Genomic DNA, 19152 nt, shown 5'->3' with positions numbered 1-19152 from the left:
TTTTTCTGAAAAGGGATTGTTTACCGTAGATTCTGCTTCCCTGACCAGCCTAATGTTTTGCATCTAAGATAGGTATGTATTTGTAATCCAGAAGAAATTTTTAATGAATGCTTGCTATCTAAAGTGCAAAGGATTCAGCTGAACCTAGACAACGAATAAAATCTAAATTTGCATTTGTCTCCAGTCTGTCATTGGAAGAAATCAAATTGAATCTGAAATAGGGGCAAATTAAAAGATGAGAACTTTTTTGGGAATACTTCTCTTGAAGGTCACTGAGTAATTGACTAATAATTCTTAAATTTCTTGAAACGAGATATAAAACCAAATAGCATAATTGAAAGGAATAATGATCAGAGTAACTTCGTATTCTTATGCCATCTTCATTTTTGTTAAATGAAGCTGAAAAGTAACGCCAAAACCAAAAATGACCAAAACATATCCTAAATATGGAGCACTCTTACGACCCTTGACACCTTTTTCTTTACGCTAAAGTACTTTTCGTCACAATTGCCACAATTTTTTACAAACCTTTTTTTCACAATGCATAAAGAAATAGTTTAGTTGTATTTACTTCGAACAACAACGCTTTCAGTTCAAATGTTTTAAAAGGAAATCGTTAAATAAAACGCTTTTGGTAACATTGTTTGTTACGTTGTAATAAGCGTTAGACAAAGCGTTGGTTAAACTTCAGCGCAAAGAGTTAAGCACTGAGGACGTTGACAACCCTGCCATGTTTTCTGTTTGTTTCAAGTTTTATGCGTTGTTAACTGTCATTTGAGAAAATTTGTTTAATTACATGTTAATTAAACAAATTAATTACATGTTTGTTTAATTACATGTTGTTTAAATTACATGTTGTTTTTTCATTTATTTATAATAAGTAAATTATACACAGAACAACAGTGTCTTAAAAACAAAATGTGTAACCGCATTGGAATGTGGCTTTAGAAACTGATGAATTCCAAACCCCTAATAATTTTCAGGGTGGATTGTAAAACTATGATCAAATGTTTTAAAGTACAACGAACACGGCCAGTCTGTAATTGTAAGTGTTGTATTTACGTTATGACCTTCTAAACATTTGAACTGAATATTTTATTGTTTAAAGCAAACTCATAATAGCCAATCTGTAACTGAAAGTGTTTTATTTGCCGATGGCTTTTGGAAGAATTGAACTAAAAATTTTTTTGTTTAAATTACCTGTGAACAATTAAGTAATTTTATTCAAGGAACATGTGCAAATTAAGAGTGGGTTTCAATATCCTACATGTTTAGTTTTTCGTCCAACAACAGAGATTTGCTATATTCCATTAATATTCTCAACATTTTCTGCAGCCCGACTATGATGATGCTATTGATGAAGAAACATTTAAAGCAATGCAAGCTCAACGTGCCAAGGATCACATCTTTGAAAAAGATAAAAAATATGGTGAGCTATTTGAATTTGGTCATCTTCTTCTATAATCTATTCGAAGTCGTAAAAATTTCTCGTTGTTATATATTGTCCATTTTAGTATCTCGTTATTAAGCCTTGACTTAGGATAAAGCTCCCCCCCCAGGAATCGTTAATCCTAGCATACAGAGAGAGATGGTTATATCACAATGCTATTTTTTGGATTTCCTGGTTCCCTAAAATAATCCTTACCTGTTGAAATAACCCAACCCCCTATTTAGCCCAAATCATTCCCCGTTATTCTACTGCCTAGCTTCACCGTAACTTTCTAAGATATATCTTACTTGGCTATCCCAAGAACCTTTTCTCCTGTCACACAACCGCTCCGCCCCAAATCACCCCTCAAAACTGATCCATTTAATTTGTCGCATAGACCTAACGATTCATGAATCTCTTATTGTTTATGTTGTATTTCCTATGTATTTTTTTTGTATTTGGACGATTTCAGTCAGGTTGATCCGATAAACTTGCGTTAGGAGCAAGTTTAATTTACACAAACTTGCGTTAATTAAGTAAACTACACTACTTTAAACTACGTTAGGGGGCGCCCGCCCCCTCGCCCCCTGGATCCGCGACTGATTTCAGTAGCATAATACTTCTTTCCTTTAAGGTTAATGCTAACCCTTAAACAAGCAATGTTGCGTCATGCCTGCAGGTGTAACTACGCTCCAAAAGAACAGCATTCTTATATCTTTGGATTCAATTGTCTCAGATGTATCCATTTACCGAGCCAGAATTTTAATAGTACATAGACTTTTTTTGAAGATGGATCTAAACTTGCTTAAAAAATAGGAAAATTATCCCTTTTGCAACAATTTTAAACTAAAACTCAAAGTATTCTCAATTTAAAAAACCACTTACTTCAATTTCGAAAATTTAATTCGATATATAGATGGGTCTGAATCACAGCTATAGGATAATAGTAAAAATGTTGTCTTTTATTGATTTAATGAAGTCATAGGAGAGCAGCAAAACAACATAACAGAAATTGTACTGGAGATATAAACCTTAACATAAACCAATAATGTAAATCTGAAACTCCTTGATTCGTTCATTAAAATAGAAAACACTATAGTATTTGAATTGTGCGCTAATGTTTTTGATACTTAGAATATATAATATATTGATCTCCAATTGAATGTATCGTATTGCAATCGAAAATTTTGTGTTTTTTTATAATATTGTGGGAAAAGTGCACAACATAATTTATAATATACTTGCAAAGACAATTATACTATGATATTTAACAAAGTCACAAAACTAGACAATATTTTTAAATGATGCGGCTTATTTTACGATACTACAATAGAAACGATTGTAATAAAAAACACATTTCATTGAGGTCAAGGATAATTTGGCGTAATAGCAAATTCTTGGCTGTAGTCGCTATTGCTTTATTATGCTGGGTTAATTGAAAAAAAGTAATTTTTCAAGTTGACTTCGTATATGAAAAGGGCCACGCTAGTTACTTTGACAGGGGTATGTAATGTCTCTTTTGATGAAGGATGTCATTTAGGAGGAGGCAACGGAGCAATACCCGGTCTAGGACTAAAGGCTTATTGAGCATATGGAAAAAATGAGACATTTTTCAAAACGTAGAGTTATCTTCGCTTAATGTCACATAGTAACATGTTGTTGTTGTTTTTTCTCCAAAATAAAATGGGTAGATGAAATTAGTGGCAGAGGAAATTGTGATTTGTAGCTAAGGAAGCTCCGGGCCTGTTGCTTTTTTGCTTTTTTTTTCATTTCTTTTTCAACCAATTGGAACGAAGTGAAACTGTCAATTATATGGGGCAGGGAAGAAGGAGATCTTCATTAATTTAGAAATGATTAAAACTAAATCCAATCCTTAAAGAAAAATAATAAATATGTTACATTCTGTTGCAAGTCGGTTTGAGTCCTGAATCCCCAGAGTTGTTAGTTACCAACAAGTTTGATCAAGATCTGACAACCCCTTCTGTCAGATGTCTGGATTACAAGTATTCATGTATCATGACAAGTAATGATACATGACAAGTAATGATACATGACAAAGTAATTATGAAATAACAAGCAATTATGTATCTTCGAGGTCGAATTGTGTCTGAACACCTCAAACATCCAATTATGGCACTTGGTTTTACTTCGAATCAAGTTTGGATGAGACCTGACTACCTATTCTAGTAAACGCACAAGTATTAAGATTATTGAAAACCCATGACTCTCCTCCTCTATGAGTGAGATTCTATTGTATCTAGACTCGTTCCGTTCTTCTTCTGAGCCCAAGCTCTATATGAATGCCAAATATCAGAAAGCCTAAACTAAGTCGAAATGCCTTGAAAAAAAATGTAATCTCTCTCTAGGATCATACCCGTTAAACCTAGAAGATACATAATTTTGGTGTGAAAAATATCTAGAAGCCTAGAAGAGGCACATAATTTTTCGTTGAGGCATCTAACAGATTCCGATTACATGATTCCGTGATCCACAAAATACAATTAACGCAGTAGTTTTACGTCGTATCTTGTTTAACACATGAAATAGGGTAAAAGGTGACTATAGGTATACTTCCTCCCCCTTCACTTACCCTTTGCGGTAGGCTACTAGACTTAACTAAAAATTGGACTAATTTCATTGGAACTATTTCAATTATACGTATAACCTTTTTCTCACGATCAGATAAAAAGAAAGAAAAAAAGTCGGTATTAAGTTCAAACAAATAAGGGATGATGAAGAGCATGGCCTCCCAGCCCATTTGAAGAGCTAAACTAAGTCAAGTACAGCTAACGGGCCATTCTTCTCTAGTATTTACTTTTCGTCACATAGAGGGAAGGGAAAAAGAATCGGTACATATCCATTAAATCATTCCGCTTGAAATACAATTTCTTGATAGCCAAGTATTTGCGTAAACGTTACTTATTATTTAGATGACCCTTACTACTGTGGTCTACGAGCTAGGATTTCAAATTTTGCGAGACGGAGAAGCACTGAAAAAGATCGTGAGCGTGAAGCAGCAGAAGGCAGAAGGGCACTTCTACAATCAGCCCTAGGAAGCAACGCTATATACGTTCACCCACCCACGTTGTGGCCTTCCCGATCATATGACTCTGGCATGGGTAAGAAAATCCAACCTTTTAGCATATGCTTCCTATTTTGTGGCTTTGGACTATTTAGATTTTGTTGTTGGCGAAGGTAGTTTAGAATTCAAGTTTTTCTGCATGTTTCTCGGTATGGGCTGTTAGTATTTGTCGATGTCGGTTGCGAACAAAACCACCCAAAGGTTTTTTTCTTCTTTTTATAGTTTAAAAGTGTTACGTTGGTTATTTCAGCGTTGTTGCCATTTTCTGTCCTTCATAGGAGGATCGGGAGTTGGAATCCCCTTGATCAACATATAAAAACAATTCTGGTGATATTTCTCTGTTTAAGAGGGTAATTCTGGGATTTTCTTTCTCTCTCTCTCTCACTCTCTCACTTCTCTCTCACCTCTCTCTTTCTCTCTCTCTCTCACTCTCACTTCTCTATCTCGCTCTCTCTATCTATCTTCTCTCTCTCTTCTCTCTCTCTCTCTTCTCTCTCTCTTCTCTCTCTCTTCTCTCTCTCTTCTCTCTCTCTCTCTTCTCTCTCTCTCTCTTCTCTCTCTGTCAACAATTATTCTGACAAAGTACTTTAAAAAGTCTGTAATATATCTCTGCAAGTATGAGCTATGTAGATTGTTCATTAAATTGTTTTTTTCTTTTCGACTCATGATAATGCTCATCTGAGAGTGGTGAGCGAGATCCATCATGCCCACGATCATTTAAAAATGGAATAAATTATTGTCACTATTCTGGATCATACGGATCAGGATGGCATCAGCCCTATTGAAGACCGAAAATCATGCTGATTGTCAATCCATGTAATTAATTAAACCCCTACCCAATTCACCTGAAATTCTATTGTAAAACAATTGCTGAAAATTGATTGTAGAGAAGAACTGTTGATCCTAAATTTTGACGGAATGTTCAAATTTTGTCCAAATTTAAATTGTGATCCAACATTAGAACATTGAAATATCTAAAACTCTGCTGGGACTTCCAGGGATTAATGTAATTTTACATTGAACAATCTGTCTACTTTCATTAGTTTTTTCAGTAATCTTGATTATTGCGATAATGTTTTCTATTGTCGACGTTCTGAGAAAGAAACCGCAGTGTTCAAAATACATGCTGTTTTAAAAAAAACAGTAATGACGCTCAAACTGTATAGAGGGTTTGCGAAGGGGCTTCCATAAGGAAGACTTATGGAAGACATTATTTTTTTTTAATTGTAGACATTAAACCTTACAAAAAGTCCTTTGTCTAACTTAGGCATTGAAAATAAAGAAGTTAACATGAGTTTTGTGAAAATAGAGCATTGGATGTAGGTTTACTTCCTATCTCCCTTAAAATTTACCCCGAGATATGTGCAAATTTGTCATAAGGATAAAAAGTCTAAGGGGAATAATTTCATCGATAATTTTAAGATATAGCGAATACAAAATTCAGTTGTTTTATGAAAACAATTCAATGATTTTTTTTTCACTTTATATTATTTTTTTTTAACATGTTTCTTTATTTTCGCTTACTAAGGGACCTTGGAGAGGGAGTATACAAGTATTTTAAACCTCTGGCTTAGGATTCTCAACCATGGAGATTAAATTGGCTTTCTTGTTATACTTTCCAGTTGTTCATTCCTGAAATGATACCATAAAGTGCCATTTTTGGCTTCGTATGGCACTTTAGTACGGGTTTATCAAGAAGAATGTTTAAAAAGCCCTCATAGAGTTGTAGCTTTTAAATGAGTCCCAACTGAAAAAAAGAGACGTCACTACTACCTCTGGGAAAACAGTGATTTTCCGTATTCTTCCAGATGGGGGGCTCAAAACTTAATTTGGGGTTTTAAGACAGGAAAAATACCTGGGCACTTTAACCCCCTTTGAGAAAAAATTGATGTGTTGAAGCGGAAAATGGCATTTGCTGTGGCATGATCTCTTTTGTTGATTAAAAAGCACTAGGTATTGTGATTTCTGTTCAAATGAGCCCTCTCTCGATATTCTATAAAAAAAACACTGGTTTAATACGACCACTGCTGGGAAAAAACGTAACATAGTTTATTTCTTTTGAGCATTTGGTATTGCATTCGATGTGACGCCATTGATGTGGTAGCAAACATAGTGCCACCGATGCAAAAAAGGGATTCTCCTTCAGGGCGAAAGGCTGCAAGTCTCCAGTTTAAAATTTTCGACAATGTTGACTCCAATAACGTAATTTTCATTTTGATTTACCTCTATTTTTATCGGAAGAGGGAGGGGGGGCACAAGCTCTTTCAAAATCCCCCAAAATTGCCTTTGCAATCAAATTTTACTATCAGTTTAAACCCACATTTTATTTATCATTCCTACGTTATCTATAAATGATTTTTTTCTACTAGACAGTTCCTTCAAAAGACGTTGCCAGAGTTTTGTCCACTATAGGCTACGGTTCACTCTTTACCATCTTGCAGCTATTGCTGCAATAATGAAAACTCTTTTATTCTACGATGAGTCACTAAGCGTGGACGTGTCATTTTACACAAAATTTCTCAGACCCCACAGTTCAATAACCCGTATCCTTTTTGAGAGGAAGGTTTCAAATGCAGAAAAACGAGTATTTTTCTCCAACTAATCGAAAGAAAGTCAATTTTTCATTAAATAAACAACAAGTTTTGCCTGTAAGAGTCCATATTTGGTCACACAGATTTAAAATGATAGTCATGTCACCGATGGTGATGAAAAAGTGAATTATTGGGAATCCATACTCATGAGATTACTTAACTGGTAGTTTATTAAAAACACTGCTGCCCTAGTCAGTACCACAATCATTGTCTACATACCCAATTTCTAAAAAAAAAACATGAGAAATACTGTGGAAAAATCTTCAGAGTAATAAATAATAATTTATATATTAATGGCTATTCTCGGTAAAAAGTACGTTAGAAAATGAGACGACATTAATTCAGCTAGCTCTCACATAGTCACGTTATGCTTTTTGCTCAACCGTAACTTATTGGTTAATCTGATTTAGTCCAGTTGAAGTGAGATTACCATATTTTAAGATATTATATTGATGTTTTTGCTTAACCTGTCATGTCAGGGACACAATGATTTGAAAGTGAAAGGGTATTATAACTGTTGTACCAAGCATATTATGGATTTTGTTCAACATTTAACCTCTCTGTCTCGAGAATATTCTTTTATTTGAATATTGAGGGCACTTTATATCCAGCATTCAAAAGTATCAAATGTTTTTTCTGGTTTTCTCTCATTTTCTTTCTCGAATGTATATATTAGTAGTTCAAAGTCAAAATATGTTTGTGAAAACTTTTACGGTAATGAGTTACAAAGCAAGTATGCATGGGGAGGAGGGACTTCCATTCCTGTTTTTTCAGCAAAACCCGGATAAGATATTATCCATGAATCTCATAAATTGCCTGTTTCTTGCTGTTCCGATGAATTTGGCCCTCGCCCTGAAATAAATGAGTTGTCCAAAATCAAAACGCATTTCCTACAAAAAACTTTAAAGCTAAATTCACTATCACCGTTATCCTTTTTCGTGTACCAATTGTCACCGTACTTTTACCAATTACCGTCCTAGTCGTAATGTGACGTCTTTCTAGTTACCCTTGTTGAAAATCCAGCATTTGCTATTATTTTCGATGTTACTCTAACTTCAATCCATAATTACTCAAAAATTGCTTATTGCACTATGTTGTGGTTTTGATGATCACAATCAGTGCTTACATGCTTACTAGGCACATATGCCTGATTCGCCATATATGGTTATCAGTCCTGTTGTATCAGTTCAGGATGCGTGGGAAAGCAATAGATTTCTTTTTATTTTGTATTGGTTTAAAGTCCAATTACTACTCCCGTATTTCATGGTAGCCATTAAGCTCAAATTACAATTTTCAAAACGTCCTCATTCTTAGCGTTTCTTTTACCTTAGATGACAAACATGTAAATAATTTAAATCTCAAATGTTTCTGATGCTTTTGGTTTATAGGTAGTTAGTGGTGGTATATGAAGGATAGAATAAGGTTATTGTCCGGTATGTGTCTATGTAAATACTTTTGTAAAGCACGATTTTCACTTTAGCTTCTTTACCTGGAAGTCAAGCGGATGTCAATCGTCTTTGGAAACCTTATACCCCTACTCCTTGCTCCTGGAATACATTGCCTTACAGGCCTGGTATGTGTAAGACCAAGACTGGTCTATTAATGAACTTGCTTTCCGCTATAGCTTCATTTTTAAGTATTTAAAAGGTGAAAGAGCTTTCATGCTGCATGACAATGTGTCGGAAGGAAAATATAATTTTTCAGGGGGCCTCTGATAATCTAACACTGGTTTGTACGATGTGCATTGACATTCTATTTATTAAATGTGGAAGTCTCTCTAACAACTGGCTGACATGGCTGACACTCTTTACTAATCAGGACCATCTTTTTTTTCTTTTTTATATTTTAAGTGAGTTGTAAGTTCTAAGTGCTGTGATTGAAAATAGTTGCTTCACAAATCTTCGTATATAGTTTTGTCAACTTCAAACTTAAGTTAAGCAAGGTGTATTGTTTGGCTCAATCCATTTCCCATTTTATCTGGTTCCGTTCAAAAATGTTCTGTTTTTTTTTCACTCACAGAAAGAGTTAGAAAATGAAAATTTTTATTTGAAAATAATTTTCATATAATAATTTTTTTTAGGTTCATGCCTAAAAAAATCCTTGACAACTCGCTTTCTGCTTGTTCTCGTAAAATCTATGTTATACAGCATAGCATATTCCTCGTGTACAAATTTAATTGAGAACAGTTTCTTTTATATTTATTTTCACTTTTGGGCTGGATATTTTCAAAAGAATTAATTAGTTTATTAAGTGACATAACTTTTACGGAAGATTGTAACAACAACTGAGCAATATATGAATGGTTTTCTCAACTGCTATTAATGGTCAGTTGCTTGAAGACGAGCCTTCTACAGTGCAAGAAGAAACAACATAAAAGAGTAAGGGTGAGAGAAAGAAAGCGAAAAAAACATTTTTCAAGCTTCTATTTCTTTTGAAGACGGGTTACCAAGTCCCTTTCTTCAGATTTCAACCCTATTTTAAAATTTTTACTCTGAATTTTCATCAAGCAATTTTTCCGAGATGACAGAGTAAATAAGCTCTTACTGTATCTAACTCAAAGCCAGTCTTTTGACACAAAGTTTTTGCTTTTCGATGGCCGAGCCCTAAATGTTCTTTTTTAAACCACCTTGGACTCCTTAAATATGAAAATATCCAAAATAAAAACCTAAAATATCAAAAATGCGCATGTAAAACCCAAAATCAAGTCAACAAAATTGCAACTTATAGCTGTCACTCTTAGTTCTGCCATGACAAAGCAACAATTCTGTTTGTTTTTTTTTTGTTCTGTTTCATATGTTTTTGCAATCCATTTTTAATTTTTGACACTTCTTTCAGTCTTAACTCTTTGTGATGCAATTAAATTCTAATCTGTCTTCAATTAAATGAGCATTGAGCAGCCAGAGTACGAAATGTTAACGGCGGATTAGCTTACGAAATGTTTTGTTTCTATATACATTGCAGAATGATCTGCGCAGGAAAAGCGTGCTAATTGTGGGTAATGATCTACCCAATTGACATACAATTGGGACCCTAACTGTACGACAAGGATAAAAGAAATAAAATTTGTTGGTGTAAAACATTGAAAATAAATTACAATTTTCGACACAATCTTGAAGCCTTTACTGTGAATCATGGAGGGAAAAATACGAACTTACTTAAATTCCTCATAAAGAATTTCGTCAGCAGATAAACTTTTTTTCCACTTTAATCTACAAGCTGATTTGAAGACTTAAATGCTAATTCAAAATAAACTTTTTTTGCTCGTGGAGACTTGATTTTACTGAGACTAGAGCTTGACCTTGTCTGCATTAAGAGTATCTGTAATCTCTTCTGATATCTAAGTCTTCTGAGGCATTTCTTAAAATATATATTTTATTTACCTTTTCAATCTTGCTTTTCTTCAAGCTATCTTCCTGCAGTAATTTTTTATTACGATGACACATTTTGGACTCTTTACAATACTACTTTGATTACCATATTCTACTTACACCCTCACCTGACTTGACTTATTTTGACTTTTAGACTCGAATGGTTCCAGGACAGTGACGTCGTACAGAGGAGCCTCTGCAGCACTACGAACGATGAGCCATCCTTTCTCGTAGTGGATTTGGTTCAGCTGACAAACAATCATATACTGTTACAGTTTAATGTAAGAAACTTATATTTGACTCAGCTACGTACACAGTTGGTGGGGAGGGAGGGGATTAGACTTTTGGAGGCATTTAAAATCTCAAGACTTGTACAACATTTCAAATATCCCCCAACCCTACATAATTCACTTATCTCCCCTGTATCTTCGAGATTTTGCCCCCCCCCCTAAAATCCTGAAACGAACTGTGTACGTGCCTCTTTTTACCTGCAATTTATAGTGTGCTTATACTGACTTCACGGTAGACATGTTCGTCAAAACTCTACAGTTGACTTGGTGCAAAAAAAAACTCAAAAGTACCAGACTGAAAGGTGTACAGCATCGTATTTCTGAAGATCGGCAAAACAATGGGTCCTCCGTTGAAAACAAAAAACATGAAAACCTCCGTTATGACCAAGTCTATTTTTTAGATCTTAACACTGAGCTTAAAACAATAAATTTTATTTTCTCTAAAATTAAGGGCTAATGCCAAGAAAAGAAAATAATATTTTTTTTGCCCTAAAATGCTAAATAATTTCTTTTGGGTGCAATTTAAATCTGTTATTCAGAAATATACTTAAAAACTTTTACCATACTAAAGCATATGAGTAAACATAGAAAGTCTTGGAGTTGCTCTCCAAAAATGATTGGTGTATTAAAATCAAATTAGCAATGCACCGTTTTTCTCCGTTTTTTTTTTTTTTTTTTTTTTTTTTTTTTTTTTTTTTTTTTTTTAAATACTTAGTCTCTAAGACTCACATAATTGCATACATGTACGAAAATGGCACTTCAAATTTTGTGGCCCGTCTTATCAACTATCTACTACTCACGATAAATCCCTGATAGGTTACTATAAGAACCACAAATGTAATCTTTGGTAACCAATGGTAATCACCTTTTAGTGCCCTTGTGGAAGGTAGTCCGATCATTAGAATTGCGTGTTTTGTTTAGTTGTGTCTAAGAGTTTATTATACAGAATAATATATATATTTTTATTACGCTTTTGTGGTGTAAAATTAAATGCTCGAGTTCTAGAAAGTTCTACCACATAACTTCAGTTTTAAATACCCTTACTCTTGCATCTGTTTTTTTTTGCAAATTATGTCTTGCAATAAGGAAGTTCAACTTGAGGGTATGTCCTGTCCTTTATTTATTTATTTAAAAAATCTGGATTACTATTGATCGGGTCCTCATTAAGAAAGCTCTTGCTAATATAATTAAACATTAATTGTTTTCTTTTTGAAAAAATAAAAGCTATAGAAATAAGTATCACAATTACATGTACTATCCTGCACCTAATATATTGAACTACAATGCTCATTTCCTAAACGAAGTTATTTACAGGAATAGGTGGCTTGGTTTTTGGTAAGTTATCAGTGGCTTGGTTTTTGGTAAGTTCGTGGTAACGAACTGTAAGCAAGGTGCGACCCGGCTCAATGGTAACCAAAACTCTAAAAAACGGAATTTTGATACCAATAGATTCATCAAAAGAATCAAATTTTAATGCTGATTTCAAATATGTAAGTTTCATCAAGTTTAGTGTTACACATCAAAAGTTACGCGCCTGAGAAAATTTGGCTGATTTTAGAAAAAGGGGGCAATACCCCCTAACAGTTATAGAACCTTAATGAAAATCATACCATCATATTCAGCGTATAATCGAACCCTACTGTAGAGGTTTCAAGCACCTATCTACAAAAATGTGGAATTTCGCATTTTTTGCAAGAAGAAAGATCACAGATGACTTTCAAAGATGACTTTCTCTCAACTCTATTCTTTTAAACAATAAAAAACTTTAGCGTAAAGAGCGAGGTGTTGAGGAAGGGACAGCCCCTTTCATATACAGAATAATTTCTGTTCGTTTTAAGTTTTAACGTCGTTCCTTACTTTCAGTTAAAAATACTTGTTTTTTTTAATTTAATTTTACATAAAAAAAACAAGTTTTTTCACTGAAATTAAGGAGCGACATTAAAACTTAAAACGTAGAGAAATTATTCCGTATATAAAAGGGACTGTCCCCTCCTCAACGTGTCGCTCTTTACGCTAAAGTTTTTTATTGTTTTAAAGAATAAAGTTGTGAAACTTGTGAGACAGAGTCAAACCTTAGCGTAAAGAGCGAGGCGTTTAGGAGGGGACAGCCCCTTTCATATATGGAATAATATCTGTTCGCTTTAAGCTTTAATGTCACTCCTTACTTTCGGTTAAAAAAACTTGTTTTTATATTTAATTTCTGAACGTTTTTACATTAATGCAGGTTTTGATTTTGGCTCACCTAACATGAATAATTAAAACGAAATTTGCATATTAATTTTACTTTTTTGGCTAAATAGCTTTCTCGGAAGTTGTTTGATTTTATTTACGAACGTTTTTATTACGTATATTAGCCCCCCCCCCCTAGTCAATACCTCGCTCTTTACGCTAAAGTTCGATTTTTTTCCAATTCTTTAAGAATGACCCTTTAATCACAAAGGCCGTTAATTTTAGAATAAATAGCTCTTATGAAAGTGCTAAAAAAAAGTTTAGCGTAAAGAGCGAAGTATTGACTAGGGGGGGACCCCAATCAAAGACGTAATAGTTTTTGTTCATTTTAAGTTTTGATGTTTAAAAGTTTTCAGTTGAAAACTTGTTTTTTTTTTAATTTAATTTCTGTTCGTTTTTTTTAAATAATGCTGGGAAATCCGGCGCCCCCTTCATAGCAATGTCTTTTCCCCCATGAAAAATTCCTCCATGGAAATATCCTCTCACGTAAACCCTGACTACCCCCCCCCCCCAATACCAGAAAAACTCCCCCTGACAATGTCTATTTACTTCGCAATAACCAACAATATATGTAGACATGGGACTAACTTCATAAGTTGCAGACCTTCTCGCGGGGGATGTGGAGGATTAAGTCATCATCAAAGACATAGTTATTATGTTTTTCGACCATGCTCAACAAAATAGCGATCTCAAAATTTCGATTGGGTGACTTTGGGGGAAAATGAGCGTGGGAGGGGGCCTAGTTGCCCTCCATTTTTTTGGTCACTTAAAAAGGGCACTAGAACTTTTAATTTCCGTTCGAATGATTCCTCCCGCGATATTCTAGGACTACTGGGTCGATACGATCACCCCTGGAAAAAAACCAATAAACACGCATCCGTGATCTTTCTTCTGGCAAAAAATACAAAATTCCGCATTTTTCCAGATAGGAGCTTGAAACATCTACAATAGGGTTCTTTGATACGCTGAATATGATGGTGTGATTTTCATATAGGTTTTATGACTTTTAGGGGTGTTTCCCCCTCTTTTCGAAAATAAGGCAATTTTTCTCAGGCGCGTAATTTTTGATGGGTAAAACTAAACTTAATGAAACTTATATATGACATCAGCATAAAAATCTGATTCTTTTGATGTATCTATTGGTATCAAGTTCCTTTTTTCAGAGTTTCGGTTACTATTGAGCCGGGTCGCTCCTTACTAACAGTTCGTTACCACGAACTGTTTGAAAATTCGATTAGAACGTGGGATAAAAATAAATCATAATGATTGAAATTGATGTCTGTAGAACCTAACGCAAATATATTTTAAGAGTTTAGAGAAATTCTAAACTGTTTCAATTGTGCTAAAAAGTCAAACTTTAGCTTAAAGAGCGAGGGTTGAGGAGGGGCAGACATCCTCAAATACGGAATAGTTTCTGTTCGTTTTAAGTTTTAATGTTGCTCCTTACTGCCAGTAGAGAAAATTTGATTTTTTACTTAATGCCTAACAGTTTTTATACCATGCCAAAAAATCTCCTTCTCCCCCCCCTCGTGTAAAATTTCTCCTGGGGAAACCCCAGGAAACTTTTCTCTATTCAAGATTCCTACTGTGGAAAATCTCCCCTCCCAAAAAGATCCGCACATTTTTCAATAAGAATTGCTATGTGAATAATGGGGAAACTGCATAGCTTACAGCTCTTTTCAGAGGGACTATGGTGGATCATACAATCCCTAAAGGTATTGTTATTGGACTTTTAACTAAGTTGAATTAAATGACTATCTTAAAATTTTATCGGATGTCTGTGGCAAGAAAAGGGGCGTTGAAGGGAGGCTGGTTGCCCTCCAATCTTTTTGGTCGCTTAAAACGGTGACTAGAACATTTGATTTCCGCTCGAATGAGCCCTCTTCCGATCTTCTATCACCATTGGGTCGATGCGATTACTCCTGGAAAAAAAATTAGATACGCATCTGTTATCTTTCTTCTGACAAAAATACAAAATTCCACATTGTTGTAAATAGGAGCTTGAAACCTCTATACTAAGGTTCTTTGATATGCTTAATCTAACGGTGTAATTTTCATTAAGATCGCTTGACTTTTTGGGGATATTTCCCACATTCTACGAAAATCAAGCAAATTTTCTGAAGCTCGTAGCTTTTGCTAGGTAACATTAAACTTGATTTTATATATTTTTGTATGTATATTTATTGCTATCAATACTCTGTTTTTTAGAATGCGGTTTCTATTGGGCCGAGTCACTCCTTACTTACAATACGTTAACACGAACTGTTGATACTTGATAAATATGTATTAGTGAAAGACCTGGCTTCCACGGTTCTTTGGCTATGAAAAACATAGCGTGGCTTTCTATTGTCTCCATTTGCTCGCTCAGGCCTTTGGCCTCGCACACTTTTTGTCATGACGTCGCATTTCTGTTTTGGGGTCTTGCTTCTTTTTTTTTCTTTTTTTTTACAACTGATGATACATAAATAATCACCTTTGTTGGCTGGTTAAGTTGATTTAAATAACATTTTTCTTTTTTTTAGATACGTCTCTATATGGTACATTAGTAAATCAGCAAGTATATCAATCACCTTCTCGCTTAGCGTTTGTCGGAGATTGGGAGTAGATGGGGACTTCATTTGTGTAAACGAATTGTGAATACTGTGATTTTAGATACCAGGTTAAAGAAAAACCTGCCTTTCCAGCGTCTTGAAGTTAAATCGATTAGTAACCATTGCATTTCAAAAGTGCACACAAAAATGTACATCTTTTGATACAATTGCAGTTGTTAGTGAATTAAGTGGACGTAGAATAATGTTTAGTGATAATTTTGGGCTTGTATGATGAAAGCCGCTCTAGCCGAGTGGTTAGCACTCTAAACTTGAAATCCTTTGTTCGTGAGGACGAGGGTTCGAGTCCTGGTGTCTGGTTATTTGGTTTGAAACGGGGGTCTGTGGCGTGACTGTAAGCTCCGCCAGAGTTGACCCAGGTCTAAATGGGTACCTAGATAAATCAGGGGAAGGTAAACAGGAAGGGTGTGCGGAAGCACAGAATGGTTGGTCCCCAATCTTCATCGCACTTCCTGGCTGAAGGGCCATGAAACGGAGGTCAGCACCTCCAGGAAAGACTGTAAAGTCCAATGCCGTATTCTTTACCTTTTTTACCTTTATATGATAATTCATACTGACTAAATTAGCTTAAGTCTCATTCCAAGTTCAAAATTGAATCAATTTCAAGCTTACTACCATTATAGACGTAAAAGATTTATGCCAAGAATTAAAAGAATAAGGATATTTTGTTTCTTTGTAATTTTATATAATTTTTAAGTGATGGACTGTTTTTCTCTTAAAGGGCAGGATAAGGTAAGTTTACTCCATGACTGCCCTCTTATAACTAGAATGTTTGGGTGATCATCATCTTTGAAGAAATAAAAAAAAGACACGCCTTATAGGCCTAGGAGGCCAGTATAAGTGAGAAAAAAGCTATATAATTAATATCAGAAACTCTCTTGGCTCAAAGGGAAAAAACGGCTTTTGACTGTTGTGGGCACTAAATTTCATGTTTAGTATATTTGGCTTTTGCATTACTCATTTACAGTGGTGTTAATTCACAAAATATTACAGGGAAGGTGGGGGGGGGGGTAAGTTTTTTTTTACTATTCCCCACAATATGCACCCCTCTCGTTTTGAGCTAACTTTAGGCACTTGAAATATTACTGAGTAGTTTTAAATCAGAATTAATTACCGCTGTCCGGCTCAAATTTGTTCTAAGCTAGAGAGAATATGGCTTTTCTGTGTATGTGTATAAAATGTATAAAGCCTCGTATTTGTGCTTATATTATTCACTCAATGCTAGTTGCCTGTACAGAGGGACGTACACAGGGGGAGGGTTCGTGAACCATTCCCTTCCCTCAGGGATCTTGATATTTTCACGATTTATTTATTTTAGTTTCTTATGTTTTTTTTTCGTCCAACCCGTTTGATTTTTATTCCATCCCCTAAATTATACCTGGTTTCTCCCCTATCCCCTCAAAAAAATCCTGTGTACGTCGCTTTTTGTGCGAAAATATCTTCCGATTATTTTTTAAATTAGTTATTCTAAGAAATTCGTTGGTTAGATATTATCAGATAAATGTATCCTGATACATTTGTCTAATCATTTTGTATGTCATATGACTTCTTTTTCGTCTTTTGCCAAGTCACTTCTCGTTCAGGACTCTCGTATGTCTAAATTCGAAAAGAAGAACATCACTTCAGCTGTAGAAATATAAAAGGTGTACATGACTTACTTGTAAATTATAAAGAATAACTAAAATAGAAATAAAAAGCCATTAATGGGACATGGCCTCATTCATGCTAGGTACACACCCTGCCCCGTTACGAGCTTGTGTTTAAACTTATGCTGCTCATATTTCTTGTTTAAAAATTCCGTACATTAAATTCATTTAGTGTATTGAATAAGAGACGTAAGATTTTTCGAAAGTAAATTGTCTCCTTTTCCTCTGGTAGAAATAGCTGGAGATTCGAGCTTTTGATATCCGAAGCACGCAGTGTCTCCATGATCTTTTCTTACTCCCCCATAAGATTGTTATCGTATAACATAGTACCGCATAATTGGAGACTACGTGACTATTTATAAGGGAAATATATCAAGACCGTGACTCTCAGCTTATTTTTTACAAATATACTATTGAAAACACTTTTGATACGAAAACATGTGCTGAGATCAAATGTTTTGATATAAATTTCATTAGAAATTGCGAGAATACCGTTTTGTGGAATTGGAACATACATTACGCCTTCTAAAATCAAGAAATATACAAGTCCTATTGTAATTCGTTGTGAACTTAATTTCTTCTTTCTCGGAATGAAATTTAATTATAAAACATGAATTTTCGTTAAATTGATATATCTACTCATTAATTTTCTCCCCACCCAAGCAGTGCATCATTTTAAAGCTTTGAATATCTTGAAAGCCGATTTCCTTCAGACATTATTATCTAGTTAGTATGTTTTATTTTGGGATGAGATGATGTGCTGAACAAGGGGGTAGTAAACTTCATTTTCTATCCAACAAGAAAAATGACGTAAGTTATGTCGTTACGTGTATATTTGTAAATGATTTAGCGTTGTTGTATAGTTTTCGCATTAGGCTTGCTTTTGTTAGCTTTATCTATTTTGAAATCTGTATATTTTTATGACTAAAATAAATTGGTATTTTGACTCCTCTCATTTTGTAAATGCAATTTTAATCAGTTCTAACCCTTTAACGATTTTATTTACCTGTTTAACATTTCTTTTTGCTCTTGAATATACAACTAAGTTCTTGTTATAATTTTGCATCTCCAAGCTCGAATTCAAGCCTAGATACATTTATTTCGTAAAAAAACAACGAATTTCGAGCCAACCTTAGTTCGGATTTAAATCCTCCCGTGTCCAAGCTCGCACACCTCTGGCAAGGACTATAGGCAGGACATTGGTACAAAAAAAAATAACAAATTGGTTGAAAAAATACATAAAGCCATGTTAATTCGTACGTTCAAACCATACATATATATTCCGAGATACAATGCTTCTAGTTTTCAAATTACACTAAACTGAAACATATTGAAAACAATTTAAATGAGAAGAATTTTGAAGAATGAAAAAAGTTCATAAAATGCTTACCACTGATAATATGCACATGTTTATATGCTGTTCATTATTCCGGAATTATATATGACCTATCAATTATCATTTCTTGTACGAATAAAACCCGCTTTGGAGAAATTCGAGAAATTCTTTGAGCTAAATTTGTGGTCCCCTCACTTATTTAATAATGAAATAATGCTATAATAAGTTTTTACTTTTAGCAATGAATAGTTTCTAGTTTTATGGCTGGTTACATAAAACAGAGTCAAAAAGTTGACAGTGGAGAAACTTCTTCTTTAAAATAAGGGACGGCTATAAGGGAGGAACGGCTTTAAGCTTATACTAACAAAGTGTCAGTAAATTGGAATCAATACAGGTAGCATGCTGAAAGTAATTTTATAGCACTGTTCTTAAAATGTCAGGGTGAAGTTTAACAAAGGAGGCCAACAAAGGAGGTTTAATCGAAACTTATAAGTAAGTTTGTAAAAGAATGGGAGATCAATGGAAATTATATAGCTAAAAAAAAATATGCAAAATTAAACAAAAAATATACC

The 19152-nt window shown here is 34.4% G+C and overlaps 1 protein-coding gene across 5 annotated transcripts in view; it reads left to right on the top strand.

Moving 5' to 3' along the window:
• Positions 1-18195, top strand: part of LOC148945269 (uncharacterized) — a 120578-nt gene extending 102383 nt beyond the window's left edge. For 2 of the 5 annotated variants that reach the window (XM_089099567.1, XM_089099569.1), the window contains exons 8-11: positions 1336-1429; positions 4360-4548; positions 8583-8675; positions 15512-18195. In XM_089099567.1, coding sequence (XP_088955693.1) covers positions 1336-1429; positions 4360-4548; positions 8583-8675; positions 15512-15594 — 459 coding nt within the window. In that variant the 3' untranslated portion in view covers positions 15595-18195. Of the gene's footprint in view, positions 1-1335; positions 1430-4359; positions 4549-8582; positions 8676-10624; positions 10752-15511 lie in introns of all 5 variants that reach the window. The other 3 variants (XM_089099568.1, XM_089099571.1, XM_089099570.1) reach the window with 3 other exon arrangements.
• Positions 18196-19152: the final 957 nt, after the last annotated feature.

This window comes from Artemia sp. Qi Xiang Cuo, chromosome 13 (genome assembly GCF_049724085.1).
Source record: "Artemia sp. Qi Xiang Cuo chromosome 13, ASM4972408v1, whole genome shotgun sequence".
Classification (NCBI taxonomy): domain Eukaryota; kingdom Metazoa; phylum Arthropoda; class Branchiopoda; order Anostraca; family Artemiidae; genus Artemia; species Artemia sp. Qi Xiang Cuo.
This window is presented reverse-complemented; position numbering and strand designations above follow the sequence as displayed.